Source organism: Danio rerio, chromosome 16 (assembly GCF_049306965.1).
Source record: "Danio rerio strain Tuebingen ecotype United States chromosome 16, GRCz12tu, whole genome shotgun sequence".
Lineage (NCBI taxonomy): Eukaryota > Metazoa > Chordata > Actinopteri > Cypriniformes > Danionidae > Danio > Danio rerio.
In genome coordinates this window covers 53,518,987-53,541,202 of record NC_133191.1, presented here as the reverse complement: position 1 = coordinate 53,541,202, position 22,216 = coordinate 53,518,987, and the positions used below count along the sequence as shown (strand labels likewise).

At 32.8% G+C, this 22,216-nt stretch overlaps 3 protein-coding genes across 9 annotated transcripts in view; 1 reads left to right on the top strand and 2 right to left on the bottom strand.

The window, feature by feature from the left end:
* plcl2 (phospholipase C like 2) overlaps nucleotides 1–866 on the bottom strand; it is a 139,462-nt gene extending 138,596 nt beyond the window's left edge. For all 3 annotated transcript variants that reach the window (XM_002667679.7, XM_073926759.1, XM_073926760.1), the window contains exon 1: nucleotides 454–866. In XM_002667679.7, coding sequence (XP_002667725.3) covers nucleotides 454–669 — 216 coding nt within the window. In that variant the 5' untranslated portion in view covers nucleotides 670–866. The remainder of the gene's footprint in view (nucleotides 1–453) is intronic.
* rftn1b (raftlin, lipid raft linker 1b) overlaps nucleotides 1–22,216 on the top strand; it is a 435,159-nt gene that overhangs the window by 160,965 nt on the left and 251,978 nt on the right. The gene's annotated exons all lie outside the window — the stretch shown is intronic.
* LOC100536500 (cysteine-rich venom protein natrin-1) overlaps nucleotides 15,111–22,216 on the bottom strand; it is a 34,980-nt gene continuing 27,874 nt past the window's right edge. For both annotated transcript variants that reach the window (XM_073926769.1, XM_068214257.2), the window contains 4 exons: nucleotides 20,689–20,831; nucleotides 18,294–18,379; nucleotides 15,594–15,676; nucleotides 15,111–15,475 (listed from right to left, as the gene is read on the bottom strand). In XM_073926769.1, coding sequence (XP_073782870.1) covers nucleotides 15,333–15,475; nucleotides 15,594–15,676; nucleotides 18,294–18,379; nucleotides 20,689–20,831 — 455 coding nt within the window. In that variant the 3' untranslated portion in view covers nucleotides 15,111–15,332. The remainder of the gene's footprint in view (nucleotides 15,476–15,593; nucleotides 15,677–18,293; nucleotides 18,380–20,688; nucleotides 20,832–22,216) is intronic.

Here is a 22,216-nt window from a genome sequence, read left to right as displayed (position 1 = left end):
GATGTTAAAAATTCAACTCTACAGTTTAGCAAAGTGACTTTTGTTAGACATTTTAGTAGTTTGAAATAATATAATGCATATGAAAATATACAAGCACCAGTGAAGCAGAAATACATACCTTAAAGCTTTGGCTACTACTAAGAAATGATGTGCAATTAGCACTAAAACCGAATTACAAGCAACAGCTAGCATACATAATGACTAGTTATGCTATAACGAGGCATTCAGAGACTAGTTATAGCTAAAAGCAGAAATAAATGTACAGGAGTGCACGTGACGGATGTGCATCGTGAAATCACAAAACGCATGATCGTGTGGAAGCAGCATTGACATGTCTACTGTGGGCTGAGATTTCTGTGCATCTGAGAGCCCCCCAAAACCTGTGGATGATCACTAATGCACGCATCAGGGCGAGGTTTGACAAGATTACAAATGAGTAAAACGACCCTTTACCTTGATAATACTGGTCTTCCGCGGTATTCCAGTTTTGCTATCCAGCACCACTGCCGTGTCGAGCCCCTGGTTCTCGGGCGCACACGGTCCACAGTCCCCGTTGGAGACCGACACCTCGCCCGCGGCTCTGCCGGCCGCCTCTTCGCTTGGCTGGGGAGACTTTCCGCCGCCGCCCGCCGATGAGACCCCGCAGTTCTCGGCGACAAACTCCGCCATGAGCCCCCGTGAAACGCACGCAGCCGCCTGTTCCTGGCCGTATTAGCTGTCGGTTCGAGTATCTACCGATGTAGGCTCTTCACGAGACGTTAAAGCAAAATCCATCGCAGGTTTAGTTGTCGTCGGTGTTTGTGTGTCGGCTCGGCGGCATCTGTCGGCTGCGGTACATTGTATCTGCGCGCACCGAGTATACGAATGTTTCAATGTTACAATACTGCGAGTGTCATTGTTGAGGCGCTCACGCGGGTCTGACAGATACTGCCATCTGCTGAATTCACTTCACATCGCTGTAATACACTGCTGCTCCACAAACACCACGCATATCTGTGATCTGATAAGGCTTTTTTACATGGAAGCGCATATATGCATGTTAGGACACACATGCTGCAGGGAGAATAGCCGGGGCTGGATGTCAGTTCACTGGAAACTCAGTTTTCGTTTACTTTATGTCATGGTTTGATTCAGGTGATCAAACGAATGTGTGTTTTGTTTCGTTTTAGGTTTTAGAGCATGTTGGTCCTATTTGTGACCCAGCACAAAACAAATATGTTATTTAACAGTATCCTTATTTTGTGTTTTTCGCCTATATAAGGTTGTGAATTGCATTACTGTAAACCCCTAATGCTGTCTTTACTTAAACGATTAAGTAAAGTTGACTGAACTTAACTTAAAATTTTGCATTTTGGTCCAATCACTTAAAAAATATGAGTTGATTTAACTTATGTACTATGAAAATGCATAAGTTTAAGATTTCAAGTGTAGTGAGCTTAACATCATAATTAATCCTCTAAAAAAAGACGTCATTTTTACAAATGTAGTCTTGACTGTAAAATTCTAATATGTGCAACCGTTTAAGTGCAAAGTCTTTTTTAATCAGAAAAATGGCTTCAGGTATAATTATTCATCATAATGTAAATAAATGGCAACTTATTCTTTGTTTAAAATTTATTTAAACATTTTTTCATAGTATTTTATTACACACACATATGCACACACATGCATATATACAGTATATATATATATATATATATATATATATATATATATATATATATATATATATATATATATATACTGAAATCCCTATTAAGTTGACTGAACTAAATTAATTGAGTAAACTCGTTGCCTCAATGAAACGGAGTAATGGAGTCTCCCAAAACTAGCATATTTACGTTTATTTAACTTGCCGGTTTTTTAGACTATACTTAAAATGTTCAGTTCAACAAACTTAGTACTAATTTAAGTATAGTACTTAGTAACAATTTATGTATAGTACTAAGTTTGTTGAACTAAACAGTTTAAGTATAGTCTACAAAACTGGCAAGTTAAATAAACTTAAATATGCAAGTTTTGGGTATCGATGACGCATAATGTTTCTGACTCCGCCTCTAGTCCCATTTAGCAACTTTATAGCAACCTTCATTTTAAAGAAGCGTAGCTGATTTAAAAAAATCAAGAGTGAGATGTAACCGATGTGTTTTATGTCATAGAATAAAATGTAAAAATATTTTGAGTTTGTGTCAGCCACGAACCTTATTTAAGCGATTTTACTGAAATCCAATTGAAAAAACCCATTGACTTTAGGACGAGGGAACCGGAACTGCGAAAATGCTAACTCGCTTCCGGGTTTTTGCATACAAATTGACGTCATAGTTCCTCCACTCTATAAGACATACATTCATATGTCACTCAATATCACACTGCTATCAGCCAATCAGATTCAAGAACCAGACAGAACTGATATATATATATATATATATATATATATATATATACAAAATATATGTACAAAATTTACAGTACAAAATATCCTAAGGAAAGCTATCAAGATTTTTGGCATTAAGGAAAAATCTTTAATTTTGACACAATGTATATTTGGTTGTTACTATAAATAACTATTAGTTATAACTATATACTATAATTATACCCATGCAACATAAGACCAAAGTTACAATTTAAACCCTGCATAATTATTATACAATCAGCTATGTACAAAGTAGAACATTGATCTAATTTGAACAAATTGTTCTGAAAGGCATACATTATAAAAATACACTTTTTTTTACTGCACGATGGCATAAAGCCGACATGATCCTTGAAAATAAACTATGAATTGAATTAGTAAATGTAAACGAGTCCACCATCAGCAGCTTCTCAGCATTAGTTTAGCTGTTTGACTGTATTTCTAGGGTGTTGCAGGTCATCTCTCGGCTATCCGTGTAGTTGCTCAACTGTTGAGAGTGGTTTTCTCACATTGCTGTAGTGCTAGGGTGTACTGGGCGGTTGCTTGGCTCTTCTGGGCGGTTGCTAGGTACTTCAAACAACATGTGGGTCAAGGATAAAAAGGGCTTTTCAAGTATCAAAATATGTGTACGACAGTTTAGCACGTCTTTTACATACCTTAGAATGTGTCGAGGTTTTTTTAAATATAGTGTATTTAATCGTTTTTCTTTTTCAAATACAAAAACAAAACAAAGTAAATCTTGAATAAACATAACAACCCCAGCAATAATCAGGAAATAAAACACATAAACTAGTATAAGTGATTAAATACATTTTTAAAAGTGAATAAAAAAATTAAGTGAATTAAAGTGAATAAATAAACAAATGGGGGTATTTACCAATCAAAGCAATCATAATGTTATTATAAGAGATCAATTGTTCCATTAAATCATTGACATAGCACTAATTAGTTTTGAGGAAATCCAGAAAAGGTTGCCACACAGTTTGAAATTGATTCCAAGAAGCGTATCCTCTCGAGCTGAATGACTTGATACAATTCACCCATCCACTCTTTGAAACATGGAGGATCGGAAGTTTTCCACACTATAAAACCCACCAGTCAACTTTATCAAATGAATTGAGTGTAGTTAACTCAAAATTAAATGAAAGTTTTTTTTTGAGAGTTTTGAACACAGAGTTGAAGGTAATGAGCTAATTAAATACCTCATTACTTCAACTTAAACAGAGTAAGTTCACAGTACTCATATAGATTAGTATTTTTGCACTCAAATAGTTTGTAGCAATCGGTTTTCTCTAAAGGTTTGGGTTGCCTTAACTTACTCAGTTGGTTTGAGTTCTCTTCATTTATTGGGTTTTACTGTGCTCATATTGCTTCGTTTACTTAAATGGATTAAGTTTACAGTACTCATTAGGATTAGTTTTTGAACTTAAATTGTTTGCTGCAATCGATTTCCTCAAAGGGTATGAGTTACCTTAACTTTTGGGGTTTTACAGTGTATAAACAGCAAACCCAGCAATAAATCAGAAAATAAAAGTGAATTAATTCAAGTAAATAAATAACAAACAAATGCGGGTATTTACCAATCAAAGCATTGATAATGTTCAAATGTAATTATCAGAGTATGATCAATTGTTCCAATGAATCATTGGCATAGCACTAATCAGTTTTGAGGAAATCCAGAAAAGGTTGCCACACAGTTTGAAATTGGTGTTGAGATTTTGGTTCCAAGAAGCGTATCCTCTCGAACTGAATGACTTGATACAATTCACCCATCCACTCTTTGAAACATGGAGGATTGGAAATTTTCCAGACTGTTATACCAAATGGTCAACTTTATCAGATGAATTGAATGTAGTTAACTCAAAATTGATTAAGAGTTTTTTTTTGAGAGTTTTGAACACAGAGTTGAAGGTAATGAGCTAATTAAATACCTCATTACTTCAACTTAAACAGAGTAAGTTCACAGTACTCATGTAGATTAGTTTTTGAACTCAAACGGTTTGTTGCAATTAGTTGCCTTAACTTATTGGGTTTACAGTACTCAGTTGGTTTGAGTTCTCTTCATTTATTGGGTTTTACTGTGCTCAGATTGCTTCGTTTACTTAAATGGATCAAGTTCACAGTACTCATTAGGATTAGTTTTTGACCTTAAATGGTTTGTTGCAATCGATTTCCTCAAATGGTTTGAGTTACCTTAACTTTTGGGGTTTTACAGTGTATAAACAGCAAACCCAGCAATAAATCAGAAAATAAAAGTGAATTAATTCAAGTAAATAAATAACAAACAAATGCGGGTATTTACCAATCAAAGCATTGATAATGTTCAAATGTAATTATGAAATGTAATCTTTGAAACATGGAGGATTGGAAATTTTCCAGACTGTTATACCAAATGGTCAACTTTATCAGATGAATTGAATGTAGTTAACTCAAAATTGATTAAGAGTTTTTTTTTGAGAGTTTTGAACACAGAGTTGAAGGTAATGAGCTAATTAAATACCTCATTACTTCAACTTAAACAGAGTAAGTTCACAGTACTCATGTAGATTAGTTTTTGAACTCAAACGGTTTGTTGCAATTAGTTGCCCTAACTTATTGGGTTTACAGTACTCCGTTGGTTTGAGTTCTCTTCATTTATTGTGTTTTACTGTGCTCAGATTGCTTCGTTTACTTAAATGGATCAAGTTCACAGTACTCATTAGGATTAGTTTTTGACCTTAAATGGTTTGTTGCAATCGATTTCCTCAAATGGTTTGAGTTACCTTAACTTTTGGGGTTTTACATTGTATAAACAGCAAACCCAGCAATAAATCAGAAAATAAAAACGAATAAATTCAAGTGACAAATGGGGGTATTTACCAATCAAAGCAATCATAATGTTCAAATGTAATTATCAGAGTATGATCAATTGTTCCAATGAATCATTGGCATAGCACTAATTAGTTTTGAGGAAATCCAGAAAAGGTTGCCACACAGTTTGAAATTGGTATTGAGATTTTGGTTATAAAAAGCATATCCTCTCGAGCTGAATGACTTGATACAATTCACCCATCCACTCTTTAAAACATGGAGGATCGGAAATTTTCCAGTTTAAAAAGTATCCTTTTTTTCATAAGAGTTAGGCCCATCAAAAGGGGAAAATGCTGGGACTTTGGAAAAGTGTCTAATGTCTTAGAATATCTAAGAGTTGCAAGACAATGGTCCACTTAACCTGTGTGTGGAAAAACCAAACAGCAAAAATTAAGGGTAAATTAAAGAGATTGGGACAAAAACAAAATGTGGGATAAAGAACCCTCTTCTATTTTACATCTGTCGAAGATTTAAAAGTTTTTTTGATTGCATTTTTGTATACACTGTAAAACCTAAAAAGGTTTTAATGGTGACTCAAACCATTTGAGGGAACCATTTAATTCCAACAAACTATTTAAGTTCAAAAATGAATCCTAATGAGTACTGTGAGCTTAACCTATTTGAGTAAACGAAGCAATTTGAGCACAGTAAAACCCAATAGATTAAGGCAACTCAAGCTGTTTGAGGAAACCGATTGCAACAAACCATTTGAGTTAAAAAAAAATTATCTATGTAAGCTCTGTGAACTAACTCTATTTAAGTTGAAGTAACGAAGTATTCAATTAACTCATTACCTTCAACACTGAGTTCAAAACCCTTTTCAAATTAATAGAATTAACTTTCAGTCCATTTTGAGTTAACTAGACTCATTTTTGGTATGCATTTTTTGTATAACAGCAGAAATAAAACAAGAGACATGTGAGACAAAATACTCATTAACAGACAACTGAAATCTTTTTAGGCATTAGTCAGGGCAATATTTTTTATCATTTATAATATCTTAACATTCAGTATGATGAGTTATTCCTTTATTTTATATAGGTTATTATAAATATTAAAATCTATTAAAACCGAGTTGATAATTGCATTAAACATGCTTTTTGATTGTACTGTGTATGTATACATCTATTATTGTAAATTTAATTAAATGCACACACCAAAATGGGTGATCTGGTCTTTTATCTACAGTGTGTGTATAGAATTTACAGTAGATGATATACATTTAATCGCTTTTCTGCTGTATGGCTAAATTAAGCTATGGTAAGCTGTTTATTGAAGATTTCTTAATAGTAAACAACACCAGGTACTATTAGTTCTCCTTTTTTCTTTTCTTTCTTTTTTTTTTTTTAAGAAATATGCATGCATGTCAAGACAGATGGCTGTTAACAATGTGGTGCTGTTGCCCAATATTCAGAAACATGCTGAAAAATCTGTCCTTATGGCAGTAAATCATTCTAACACATGTGGAATGTTGAAATGTCTCTCCTGTTGCAGACTCTGGCAGCGGTGTAAAGTAATACATTACAAATACTCAAAAGTTTTTCTCAGGAAGTGTAATACAAAAATTATTTTTATAAATGTGTACTTTTACTTTTGAGTACATTTAAGTGCAGTATCGGTACTTTTACTCCACTACTTTCCTTCAACCTGCAGTCACTACTCTATATTTTCTTGTCTATGGGGATTAGAAAAAACAGTCCTGCGAGTCCAATCAAATCACACATTCATTCATTCATTCATTCATTCATTTTCTTGTCGGCTTAATCCCTTTATTAATCCGGGGTCGCCACAGCGGAATGAACCGCCAACTTATCTAGCAAGTTTTTATTTACGCAGCAGATGCCCTTCCAGCTGCAACCCATCTCTGGGAAACATCCACACACACATTCACACACACTCACTCATACACTACAGACAATTTAGTCTACCTAATTCACCTGTACCGCATGTCTTTGGACTGTGGGGGAAACCGGAGCACCCGGAGGAAACCTACGCGAACGCAAGGAGAACATGCAAACTCCGCACAGAAACGCCAACTGAGCCGAGGCTCGAACCAGCGACCCAGCGACCTTCTTGCTGTGAGGCGACAGCACTACCTACTGCCTTAAATCACACATTGAAAGTAAATCCAATCATAATGAACAACCTCAAGACATGACGATTTATAGTTGCAGCAAACTGTTTGAAAGCAGAAGATGTCCAAAATCTTTACACGCATTGACCCAGAGACTGTTTAGATTCATGTCACTGATGAGAAGATGACGGATGTTTACTGTGTGATGACCGAAATGGCTTTAAACACCCAGCAGGCACGAGACGTCAACATGACGTCAGATTGACGTTGTACCCTAACATCATGAAGACGTTGCATTTTGTTATGAAATGAAAATCGGGTTGACGTCAGAAATTAATGTCAGGCCAACGTCAATGTCTAACGTCCAGCCTAAAACCAATCAAATATTAACGTCTAATGATGTTACAGCTTGACGTTGTGTGGACGTTACCACTATGACGTCTATCAGACGTTGGGTTTTGGTTGCCATACCTGATGAATAAATGTCAGTATTTGATGTCAGTATGACGTTGGTTTAAGATGTTGCCTCGACATTGAATTTTGGTCACTTTCTAACAACCTAAAATCAACCAAATGTCAAAATCATTTGACGTTGTTATTTGAAATCAAAATAATGTTGTACTTAGACGCTGGCTAGACATTGAATTTTGGTCACCTGACATCACAACCTAACTCTAACCTAATATTAACATCTTATGACATTGTGTGCCTGCTGGGCAATAGCTAAATGCACTACAGAATGTTACGTTTACACACATCCACAAAATACATGTAAATGCATCAGCTTTTTATATAGCATAATACTCACTACTCTTGAGTACTTTTGAAAGGTCTACTTTTTACTCCTACTTTGTATACAATTTACAACAGACACTTTTACTCTACTTGCACAACATTTTAAGGCAAGAAATGGTACTTTTACTTAAGGATGATTTTTCAGTACTCTTTCCACCACTTCTCTTTGGTGTGAACACTGGCTATGTTTTCATCCACCTATTTTTATGCATACTTTAGATATGCGCATAAAAAAAAAAACATTACCTGATGGATTGTTGGTAATATTTCCAGAAGAGGACCATGACGCAGTTTAGCTAAATTAACTCCTGAAGTGACGTGCAATGCGCCTTCGCCGTTTGCAATGCCTTAAAACGCTGTTTTCCAGCCGCAGCCGCGCTTCATTCTCGAAATGTACAGTTTGTCTAAAGTGATGTACACAAACTATATAGCATACTATGAGCAGGGATACAATCAGCCAGCGCAGTCGTAGCTCTATGGATATGCATAGTCAAAAGCGACATTTTGTGTCTGCCAGATTGTTTACTTGCGGAGTCCGCTGGCATTTTCCTGCAAGTGAATTCTGACCAATCAAAAAGCAGTTTAGGAAATATGTTTAACATCTGGCCAATGATCGATCTAGAGATCTGCACGGGACTAAATTTTGAATCCCGCACCCGCCAGGTTTTAGCCCAAACCCGACCGCTCGCGCTTATATTAAGCATTTGTTGTCCCTCTGCCCGACCCGCCCCGTTTTCTACCCGCCGCGCCCGATCCTGCTAGATCCCGCTTGAAAGAGCGGGGGGAGAACAAAACCGAAAACCACCCAGCTATACAGAGTTCAGACAGCCTATAACAAGCTGTCTGTATAAACACACACACACAAACACACACACACGCGCACACACACACACACACATAGCACCAAGCACACACACAGACAAAGCTCTCTCTCTCTCTCTCTCTCTCTCTCTCAATTGCGCGCACTAACACACACACAAGCACACACACAAGCACCAAGCACACACACAGGCAAAGCTCTCTCTCTCATTCGCGCGCACTAACACACACACACACACACACATATAAGCACCAAGCACACACACAGGCAAACCTCTCTCTCTTTCTCATTCGTGCGCGCATACACACACACACACACACACACACACACACCTCTCATTCGCGTGCGTGCACACAGACACACACACACACACACACACACACACCTCTCATTCGCACATACAAACATACACACAGCAACAAACAAGCTAAACACAGCATCGCGCTATTTCATTTACACACATACATACGCGTGCCGCTCGGAGTCGGGCGTGGTATTGCTAGACAGCCCGCTCCCAAATTAAACCCGTTACCGATAGCTCCCGCGCTTTATTCGAAAATGTATTCCCGCGTCGCAGAAATCTGGTCTTCTGCAGACCTCTAGATCGATGTGGATTTTGTCAGATGACTGCATTTTGGTTCTTTTCAACTGGTTCGGACCAAAGCAATCAGTGTGGAATGAAAACGACCCAAAGACGGCAGAAAATGCAACAATGTATCATTTATTACCCTTGGTCCGGACCAAATGAACCGAACTACAGATGTGAAAGCCCCCTTAATGTACATTTTCAAAGCAGAAAAACTGACTTCAACATTGTTTTTCAGATAAACAAGTATGTTCACTTTGATTGTTTCTCAAAAATCAGCAAACATATTATGGTAATTTTTTATATTTTAAAAAAAGACAAAAACTAACTTGGGGTTATTAAAGGGATACCTTTAAGGTTTTTATTTTGTACTGTCGACAGATAAAAATCATTTTATCAAAATTTTTTTTACATGAAAAACATCATAACTTAGAAGTCATTTGAGTATTTTCTGTATTTTTTGACCCACCCCCTCGCTTTTTAAGCAAACACACACTGCTTTTAACTGGCTAACAGTAGGCGTTGATCATTGAAGGGGCGGAGCTTATACTGTTACATCATAAAGTTGAACATTCCATTTTCTGCCGTTTTGTCAAACTGCCTTTAATATCGGCTGCTTTTAGAGTCACAACAACGTTTTGAGCTCTAAAACTCACAGGATGTTTTCATAGTACTATAACATTATTAATGTCGAAAGATCAAGGATGTTTTGGTTTCTCATTTCATGACCCCTTTAAAGATACACTACCATGATAGTTTAATCACAAATTCTATTTCACACATTTGACTTTCAGAAAACATATTACATACACAAAATGTTCAGTGGTTCAAGCAATTATTACTTTTTCCGGTAACACTTTACAATAGGGTTTATTAGTTAATGTATTTACTAACATAATCATGAACAACACATGTACAGCATTTATTAATCATAATTAAACATTTACTAATGCATTATTAACATTTAAGTCCATGCTTGTGAACATTAGTTAATGCACCATGAGTTAACGAACTAACAATGAACAACTGTATTTTCATTAACTAACGTTTATTAACATGAATAAATACTGTAGTAAATGTATTGTTCATTGTTTGTTCATGTTAGTAAATGCATTAATTAACATTAACTAATGAAGCTAATTGTAAAGTGTGACCCTTTTTCCTTCAATGTATTGCCTTCAAGTGGCCAAGCCATGCCCTCTATAAAGGATTCATTCACAACATAAAGGAAGTGGTTAAAGATTTATGACTGTTCGAGTACATTGGGACACACCCTGACACATGTATTGTCCTCAGGCGACCATATTCTTTGTGTTTGATGATTATTAGTAAAGGCACCCCTGACGCCCTACAGTAATGGTCTGATAGTTAATGTATTTACTTAGATTAACTTTGCGACAAACGGTGAAACACAGCTTCCTCCGCGATCCTGCTGTCTGGCTGAAACATTATTTGTGAATTTATTGTATATTAGGAAGATAAAGGTTCCTTTAAATATTAAAATATATTAAATATATTAACTATATTAATAAATATATAAATATAACTATAATATTGCGGTTGTTATTGTTGTTATTAATAATAATGACAATAATATTATTAATATTAACAATAATAAATAAATAGATAGATAGATAGATAGATAGATAGATAGATAGATAGATAGATAGATAGATAGATAGATAGATAGATAGATAGATAGATAGATAGATAGATAGATAGATAGATAGATAGATAGATAGATAGATAGATAGATAGATGGATTTATTTATTTATTTTTATTTATTATTATTATTATTATTATTATTATTTTTAATGCTAGCTCCCCATACCTGGAATTACTTAGGGCCCCCAAATCACTAAGTCTGCCCTTGTATATCTATAATATATTACAAAATATAATATATTACTATAAGAGATGAATTATTTTGACTTTAAAATTCACTAAACATTTATTTAAGCTGTTTTTTATTGTGCCATTATTCGGTACACTCTAAAAATTAAGTTTGCTGCTTGTTCAAATTAGCCTGTTACATATTGTTATTTAACATTATTGATAATAATAGTAATAATGTTGTAATTAATAATAATAATAATAATAATAACCATCTTCATCATCATCATAATATTGCAGTTGTAATTATTATTAGTAATAATAATAATAATAAAAATAATCATAAAATATACTAATTACAATATTGCGGTTGTTGTAATTATTATTACTATTATTGATTACAACCACAATATTATACATTTTTATTATTATTAACCTTATTATTAATAATAATAATTTAATAATAATAATAATAATAAAGATAATAAACTAATTATAATATTGCAGTCGTATGATAATAATATTATAAAAAATAATAATAATAGTTTATAATATTCCGGTCGTTATTATTATTATTATTATTATTATTATTAATTTATAATATTGTGGTTGTATTCAATACTACTACTAATAATATTATTATTAATAATAATAATAATCTAATTATAATATTGCGGTTGTTGTAATTGTTATTTTTTATAATAACAATAATAATATTAAGATTAACAATAAATAAATAAATAAATAAATGAAATTATACATTATTTTATTAATAATAATGTTTTTTGTATAATGAAATAAATAGGCATATTATTTACATTATTTTAAAAATATAGACGCTCATTTAAAACGAGCTGAAACAACACAATTCTTCAGGTTTTTTTTAGCTTAATTGTTTTATGTTCAAATTACAGTTGTAAAGACAATGAAAAAGTTCACTTAATTCATGTTGGCCCAACACAAATCGATTGTTTGGAACCCAGCATTTCTTATAGTGTAGTGTCTGAAACTGAGAGATACATTTCATCAAGATCAGCCGTGTGTATTCCATATGACGGCCTGTTTGTTCTTTAACCACCCTGAGAAATAAAACCCGCCTCTTCACATTGTGTTTTGATGCACGTGACCTTCACATTTCAACAAGTGCCTCTCAAACAGGTGAAAGTTTAACAACCACAGTACTGTATAAACAACAGTAAAACAGCACTGCAGCGGCGCCTGCTGGACAAACACTGTGTTACACAAATGTTCCCATTTCAGGAAACACCATGTACTTTTGCATTAGATCTCATGGGTAAACATATGGTTCACCCTCTGACTGGATTTCCTTGATAATTAAGCAAATCATGCATGTAATTTTTATTAACATCATCATTAACAACATAATTATAATTATATATTATTAGTGTATATATTTTATTAGTGTATATATTTTATTACATAATACATTTGCACTGTATTAAAAATGTTTTGGATTTTAATTATTTGTTCTGTCTTTCCTTGAATCGGTTAATTTGAAAACCACAATATAATATAATATAATATAATATAATATAATATAATATAATATAATATAATATAATATAATATAATATAATATAATATTAGTTTAGTTAACAATATGTCTCTAATTATTAAAGTTTGATACAATACTGATGATACTGATACTGCCACTACTACTACGAATAATAATAATAATAACATTTATATTAATAATAATAATGTTGCAGTAATGGACTATAAATTATTCTATTAATTATTTTTGTCATTTATATAACTGAATAAAGGAGCATTATTTACATTTACATTTTGCAACAATATATTCATTTTCTCATTTTCTTGTCGGCTTAGTCCCTTTATTAATCCGGGGTCGCCACAGCGGAATGAACCGCCAACTTATCCAGCTTTTTTTTTTTTTAGCAGCGGATGCCCTTCCAGCCGCAACCCATCTCTGGGAAACATCCACTCACACATTCACACAAATACTCATACACTAGGGACAATTTAGCCTGCCCAATTCACCTGTACCGCATGTCTTTGGACTGTGGGGGAAACCTGAGCACCTGGAGGAAACCCACGCAAAGGCAGAGAGAAAATGCAAACTCCACACAGAAACTCCTGAGCCGAGGTTCGAACCAGCAACCAAGCGACCTTCTTGCTGTGAGGCGACAGCACTACCTATTGCGTCACTGCCTCGCCCTGCAACAATATAGACTATATAAAATAATATGATATAATTATTATTTAGTATAATTTAATACAATACTAATTAAACTGGCACTGCAAATGTTTTTCTCATTCTATTTTTTATTATTATTATTATTATTATTATTATTATTATTATTAATAATAATAATATTAATAATAATAATAAAATATTATAATATTGCTGTTGTTGTAATTATTATTAATATTAATAATAATAATAATAATTATTATTATTATTATTATTATTATAACAATAATAATAATAATAATAATAATAATAATAATAATAATAATAATAATAATAAACTAATGATGATATTGGAGTTGTAATTATTATTATCATTAATAATAATAATAATAATCATAAAATATACTAGTTACATTATTTTGGTTGTTGTAATTATTATTATTAATAATAATAATAATAAAATACTAATTATAATATTGCAGTTGTTGTAATTAATAATAATAATAAATATATAATAATAATAATAATAATAAACTATAGTATTGCAGTTGTAATTATAAATAGTAATAATAATAATGATAATAATCATAAAATATACTAATTACAATATTGCGGTTGCTATTATTATTATTATTATTATTTTATTATTATTGATTACAACCACAATATTATACATTTATTATTATTATTATTGATAATAATAATAATAATAATAATTTATGATATTGCAGTAGTAATTATTATTATTATTATTATTAATAATAATAATAATTAATAAAATTGTAGTTGTAACTAATAACATTAATAATAATAATAACAATAATAATAATAACAATTATTATTATTATTATTATTATTATTATTATTATTATTATTATTATTAATAATAATTATAATTATAATATTGCGATTGTTGTAATTGTTATTATTTTTAATAATAACAAAAATAATATTAATATTAACAATAAGTAAACAAATAATTAAATAAATGAAACAATTAATTATTTTATAAATAATTAATGTTTTTTGCATAATGGAACAAATAAACACATTATTTACATGTATTTTAAGAATATAGACTGTATAAATAGAATATAATTTAATGTAAGGTAAATTAGTCTCTCAAGAGAGTATATGACAGTAATCATAGATGTATATTTAGCATGTCATAATGTTGTCATAACTTGTAAACAATCTGTTTATAATGAGCATAGAGTCTGTAGAATTAAATGATAAATGCACATTACTGAAATCACAGTAACCACAGCCTTCTTTAGCTGTAATATACTGGCATATATTAATCCTTTAACACTAACAACTTGAAAAAAAATCATTCTAATGAATATAATAGCACAGTATGATCATAGAAAAAACACGACTACGGTGCATTGTTCCAGAAAAGACCACAAGAATGACAGTGAGTGAATCAACTCTAAATAGTACCATAATGTGGATTTTACTCAATCATTTGTTACAAATCCGGTTTTCATAGTCTTAAGTTGCTCTTTTGTTTTCACTTTCTGGCTTTACGAGGCTTAGAAAACACAAACGACTCACTCATATGTGATTGTAGAAGCTTTACTGAAAACAAAAAGGTTGAGGTAATAATGCAAAACAATGCAGACTGGCCTTTTCCATGACATGATGAAAGTACAGTCCCCTATTGCATTTGTAAATCATACAGTATTTGAGGTATTCCACATTGAAGGAACAGAAACAGAATGACTAAATAGTTCCCATCATAGCAAAGAGATAATCAAATAGATGTGCGGTCATGGAAGACTTCATTTTTTAGCAATAGGGATGATTTTGTTGTCGCACAAACAACTGGCTGGACATCCTAGCTTCACTGCGGTGTTTTCACAAGTGAGTTTCGCTTTCAGAGCATCACAGTTCACAAAACCGTTGATGTACGGACAGGCATTAGCTGGAAAAGAGAATTGAAAGTCAATGAAGCAATAAAACCTATAAAGAAAGAGCGTTCGGCAATGCAAACTGTGGCTATGTCATCATTCAGGGTGATTTTGCAACCAAAAAGCACTTACTGCACAGATTGTCTTCACAGTTGTTTGGACAGGAGGCACACGGAGAGCCCAGTGAATATGGCGGCACTGTTCTGAAATTCCCTCTGAAATCATTGGATGAATTAACAATGAGATTATCAGAATAAATAAAGTATTTGTGTTGAGGATTCTGATATGTTATCGAGCATTTGTTTCAATCAATCACAAGACAATGGTCTAGATCTGACCAATCAGAGTAAAGTAAGTTCTGGGAAGAGGAGGGGTTTAAAGAGACTACGTTATAAATGAAGTATTTCTTACACTGGAAGAAATGAGCTGAAGCTGTGAATTTATTACAACAGTTTATATATATATATATATATATATATATATATATATATATATATATATATATATATATATATATATATATATATATATACAGTAAAAACCAGGTTTACATACACTGTAAAGGCACATATCCATTTTTAAAAAGTCAGATGTTAATGTGTCTAAATTTGATCTCTTTTAGGTAAGTTAGAATTATCAATTCTGTTTCTGTTCATCATTTCTGAATAATCAGAGAGATATTTTTTGAGAAATTGTTATAACTTTTCTTGAAAGTCAAGTTTACATACAATAAGATTATTATGCCTCTGAAAAAGCTCAGATGATGGTGTCAAGGTTTCGGAAGTTTCTGATTGGCTAATTGAAAATATTTGAGTTAATTGAAGGCACAACTGTAGAATAGTATTTAAGGAAAACCTCAAACACACTGCTTCACAGTGTGAAAACATGGGAAAATCAACAAGCCAGAATCAACAAAGAAACCAGATTACAATTAGCTGAATGAAACTGGGAAAAAGAGTAATTGTTAGAGACATGTCCTGTGGTCTGATGGAACTAAGATTGAGCTGTTTGGCCATAATGACCAGTGTTACATTTGGAGGACAAAGGGGAAAGCTTACAAGCCTGAGAACACCATCCCAACTGTGAAATATGGGGGCGGCAGCATCATGCTGTGGGGCTGTTTTGCTGCAGGAGGGACTAGTCCACTTCACAGCATCATGAAGAAAGAACATTATGTAGAAATAATGAAGCAACATCTCAAGACATCAGCCAGGAAATTAAAACTTGGGTCTTCCAAACAGACCATGACCCTAAGCAAACTGCCAAATTAGTTAAAATGTGCTTTAAGGCCAACAGAGTGAATGTTTTGGAGTGGCCATCACAAAGCCCTGATCACAATCCTATAGACAATTTGTGGGCAGAGTTGAAAAAGCTTTTGCGAGCAAGACAGCCAACAAATCTGTATCAGTTACACCAATTCTGTCAGGAGGAATGGGCCAAAATTCCTTCAAACAACTGTGAGAGGCTTGTGGAAGGATACCCAAAACATTTGACCAAAGTTATACATTTTAAAAGCAAAGCTGAAAAAATACCAAGGAATTGTGTGTAAACTTTTGACTGTCTAAAAAAATTAATAAGAAATTCTCAAAAAAAATCTCTCTGTATTCTGACATTTAGCAAATCATTACCTTATCATTTAGGTAATCCTAACGGACATAAAATAGTAAACGTTTACTATGATTTAACATCAGACATTTAAAAAAAATGGTTATGTTCCTTTTTTTAAAGTGTATGTAAACTTGTGGTTTCAACTGAATGTACGTTTCAACTGAATGTACGTGTACATATATAATAAATAAATAAATGTTTAATAAATCTGTTTTGCTCAAATGCACCAAAACATATTACCCATATTCACTGAAAAATGGATAAAAATATTAATTTTCAAAATGGGGTGTACTTAATTATGTTGAGTACTGTATATATATATATATATATATATATATATATATATATATATATATATATATATATATATATATATATGTATATATATACAGTACAATACATGTTGAGTACAATATATACAGTACTCAACATAATTAAGTACACCCCATTTTGAAAATTAATATTTTTATCCATTTTCCAGTGAATATGGGTAATATGTTTTGTTGCATTTGAGCAAAACAGATTTATTAAACATATATTTTTATTAAAATAATATTTAAGTCACCAAACTTCATTAGAAATAGAAAGATAATGCAGTTAAACGAATTCAAATTACAAACTACACAATTTCAACAAAATGTTATTTATTTTTGTTTCTTTTTATTTTGGCTCTATTTAAAATTTTGGATTTATTATTTTTCCCCATATAAATTTGGGGCTACTAATTTTGGACTGTAATCATAAGTTTAGTTTGGTTAGCTCTAGATTTGGCTTCTGTACTGAAAAATCTAATTTATATGCACAAATATAATATTGTAAAACTTCTTTTAGAATATATTCATTTAAATGGGAGATTTGTGAGGGGTGCACTCATATATGTATATAGATTTTTTTCTTCTGTAAATTTTTGTATTTAATGCACAGTATGTGTGTATTTATACATACTGTATATAGATAAATATACACAGTACACATATATACGTAAATACAAACTTTTATCTTGGATGCGATTAGTCGTAATTTATCATTTAATAGCACTTGAATGAGAAGATTCCCCCCATGTGTAAAGCACTTTGAGTGCCTAGAAATGCACTATATAAATGTAAGTAATTATTTTTATTATTATTATTATTAATGGTAATAAATATGAATAAAGTTAACATGGTTCAAAGCTTTAAAGCAGCACATAAAGAAACCATAGAACAGAACAGAGCATGCACATACGCGCGATAGTAATGGCATCCATAGAAGTAGTTGCTTCCACATTGAGTTACAGCACAGCCAACTTCATACGAGCTGTACCACACCACCTGCAAACACACATCAGGAGAAATCAGACACTTCTATATACTTATATCAATTTTCAAAAGAATTTTAAAAGCAGATAGGCATATTTAAAGAGAGTATACTCATTTGATCATAATTTGAATTACTTTATCAAGATGAATATCTTTTCCACAAGTATCTAAATGTTTTCAAGATGCATTTATTTAAGAGGCAAAATACTAAAGATTTTGGGCTCTATTTTAACAATCTGGGCGCAAAAGCATTAAGGGCATGTCTGAATCCAATTTTGCTATTTTAAGGATGGAAAAATACGTTCTGCGCCACGGCACATGGTCTAACAGGGTTGAGCTTATTCTCTTAATGAGTTATGAATGGGTTTTTAGCATAATGTGCATTAAACCAATCAGAGTCTCATCTCTCATTCCCATCAAGAGTCAGTTGTGTCACGGTATGATGCATTTGCTATATACATGGCAGACTTTGTAAGTGGAAAAACTGAATGCTCCTATAGCGAGAAAACAGTAAAATAGAGCATCTGCAGCGCGAGGATAAAGAACTAGCCTCCTCCATTTGGCCTTTTTACTTTCTCTTTACTTTACTTTCCCTCTTTACTCCTTTACTTTTGTGGATAAGGAAACGGTGTTGTACACTGCACTAAAGACATCCATTAGCCTACATATTTAACTTTGTTTGTTAAGCGCAAAGATTTGTTTCAAAACTATTTCTAAATTCAGATCTAATTTCCAGCATATGAATAAATGAACAATAATAATGAACTGTGGTCAAAAAACTGAGTTACATCCAAACACACGTACTATTTTCATGTCCCATATGGTGACGCATATGTCTTCAAAACCTGACAGGTGGACAAATCTAAAATTGTTTGTATTAAAACAAATATAAATGTGCATATTATAAATAATACTGCCAATAATAATAATAATAATAATAATAATAATAATAATAATAATAATAATAATAATAATAATAACCTTATACAAATGCAAACTGTCATGAATAAGCTAAAAAAAGACCCCTCAAAAACGTGAAAAAAACAGCTGCACTGGTCTGAAAATAGCAACAAATCAAGCCATACACATCTTGCACCATATTATGCCTGGTGTGTGATACGGCCCATTAAGTTTTGTCTTCTGATTCTGAATAATTGCTTAAAATACAGTGAACTTTTGCTCAAAACAAGAAAAAAACTGACAGTGGAGCAAGAAAACAATCTTACTTTTGCATTGGGTTAAGTTTATTTATTGGACTACATACGGTTGAAGTCAGAATTATTAGCCCTCCTTAATTGTTTTAATAACTCATCTCTAATAACTGATTTCTTTTATCTTTTCCATGATGACAGTAAATAATATTTGACTAGATATTTTTCAAGACACTAGTATTCAACTTAAAGTGACACTTAAGATAAGATAGGGCTGTTTTTCTCCCTTTTCTCACTTTGTCCTAATCAAGGGCAAGCTGAGGGGGTGTTTTTTAGCCTAACTGTCCAAATGTATCTTTCTTCGTTTCTAAATGCTACCTCCTAAGATCTGTCTCCCCTGAAAAGTTGTTTGTGATGTTTTGTGTATGGTCTGGGGGGTCCAATTTCGCTATACGAAAGTGTAGTGACAAATAAAGGCTTGATTGATTGATTGATTGATTGAAGGCTTAACTAGGTTAATTAGAGTAATTAGGCAAGTCATTGTATAACAATGTTTGTTCCGTAGACAATTGTGTAAAAACATATTGCTTAAGGGGGCCTAATAATATTGACCTTAAAAGGATTTTTAAAAGGTTTAATCGGTTAATTAGGTTAATTAGGCAGGTTAGGGTAATTAGGCAAGTTCTTCTGTAAGGATGGTTTGTTTTATAGACTATTGAAAATATATAGCTTAAAGGGGCTAATAATATTGACCTTAAAATGGTTATAAAAAATGAAAAACTGCTTTTATTCTAGCCAAAATAAAACAAATAAAACTTTCTCCAGAAGAAAAATATAGGAAATACTGTGGAAAAATTCCTAAATCTCTTAAACATTATTTGGGTTATAATTGAAAAAGAAAATGAAGTCACAGGAAGGCTAATCATTTAGGTTTCTTCTGAACTCATTTAGCTTCAATGGTACAATAAATACACCTCAATGTATGAATTGGAGCTATTTTTAGGAATAATTATTTTTCTCACTCTGTGTATATATTTACATTGAATATTTTTCCTACCTTTTATTTCTTTAGCAAATCACACATGACTGATAGAAACAAAAGACTAAACATTTTGCTGCCATTACAGTAACATGTGAATGCGGGTTAAAAAAACGCAGCCACTACTCCACCTGTGTGTAATGTCCAGTCGCCTGACCGTTGATGGATCCGATGGGATATTTATAATTGTTGACTTCACTATGCCAAGCATCTACCACAGATGTCCATGAACTAATCCCAGTGGCCTTGAAGAGGTTTTCACCCATTTCATATCCTGTTCATAAGACAGAATACACTCACTAGAAACTGTTCAAAACACGATGATGAACATTTCGTAATTTTGCACCTTATGGATGATGTTTTATGTGTGTAGTCTGTAATCATAAAGAGAGAAATAACCCAGATTCAGAAGTCTAGCATGAATTAGAATGTTATTAGCATGATTCTAGCATGAATTAGCATGTAATTAGCATGATTCTAGCATGAATAAGCATGTTACTAATATGATTCTAGCATGAATTAGCATGTTATTAGCATGATTCTAGCATGAATTAGCATGTTACTAGTATAATTCTAGCTTGAATTAGCATGTTACTAGCATGATTCTAGCATGAATTACCATGATACTAGCATGAATTAGCAAGTTACTAGCATGATTCTAGCATGAATTAGCATAATTCTACCATGAATTAGCATGATTCTAGCATGAATTAGCATATTGTTAGCGTTTCCATTAAATGAGTCACAGAGAACAAAATGGCCGCTTCCTGATAAACTGGCACCAGATATCAAAAAGAAAAATGGAGATTGCTGCGGTAGGAGAAACAACTGTGAGGCTTTTTTCTTCTAAATTACTTGCTCCTCTGAAGAAGAAACGCAATGGAAACTTTGGAGGTAAAAGAGGCTCTTTGGGAGAACAGGTAAGACAGTTCTGGAAAAAATCTAAATAATAATAATATGGAATCAGGATGACTCTTGTTTCCACAAGCTTGCAGAAAAAGAAAGCTCCTGGTTTGTCCTTTTTCACATTTTCTGAGTTCTCACATGCACCAGGGACCCGATTACAGCGGATTTAGGTGATATGTCCTTTTTTATAGATAACATCCTGACAGAAAACCATAAGTAGCTGCTCAGCTAATCTGTTTTATACATCGTCCAGTGGTGGTGTAATGAGGGTCGAATGCTGAAGTGAAAGCCCTGGAGATCCAGTGATCTAGTTCACACACTGCATGTGACTGTGACACACTGTCATTTCTTCACACTTCAGTCCGCATGTCAACACACACACTTGCACAATCCTGCTGTATCAATATTAGGTGTGCAGGCCTGTAGGCTGGGTGAAAGACATCTTCTGTTTTCTCAGGTCTACACTGCTTTGGTTGTATATAGCGTGGCCGCAAAATGTATTTGGACAGTTAAGCCATTTTGTGTCCTCTAAGCTACTCACGCACACGCACGCACACACGCACACACACACACACACACACACACACACACACACACACACACACACACACACACACACACACACACACACACACACACACACACTACTGTCAGTACAACAAAAATGTAGGCATTTAGAATCTATTTACAAATTAAATATAGATGTATTTGTGCATACAGAATATAAATTTATGCTGTTTAATTTGATGTACC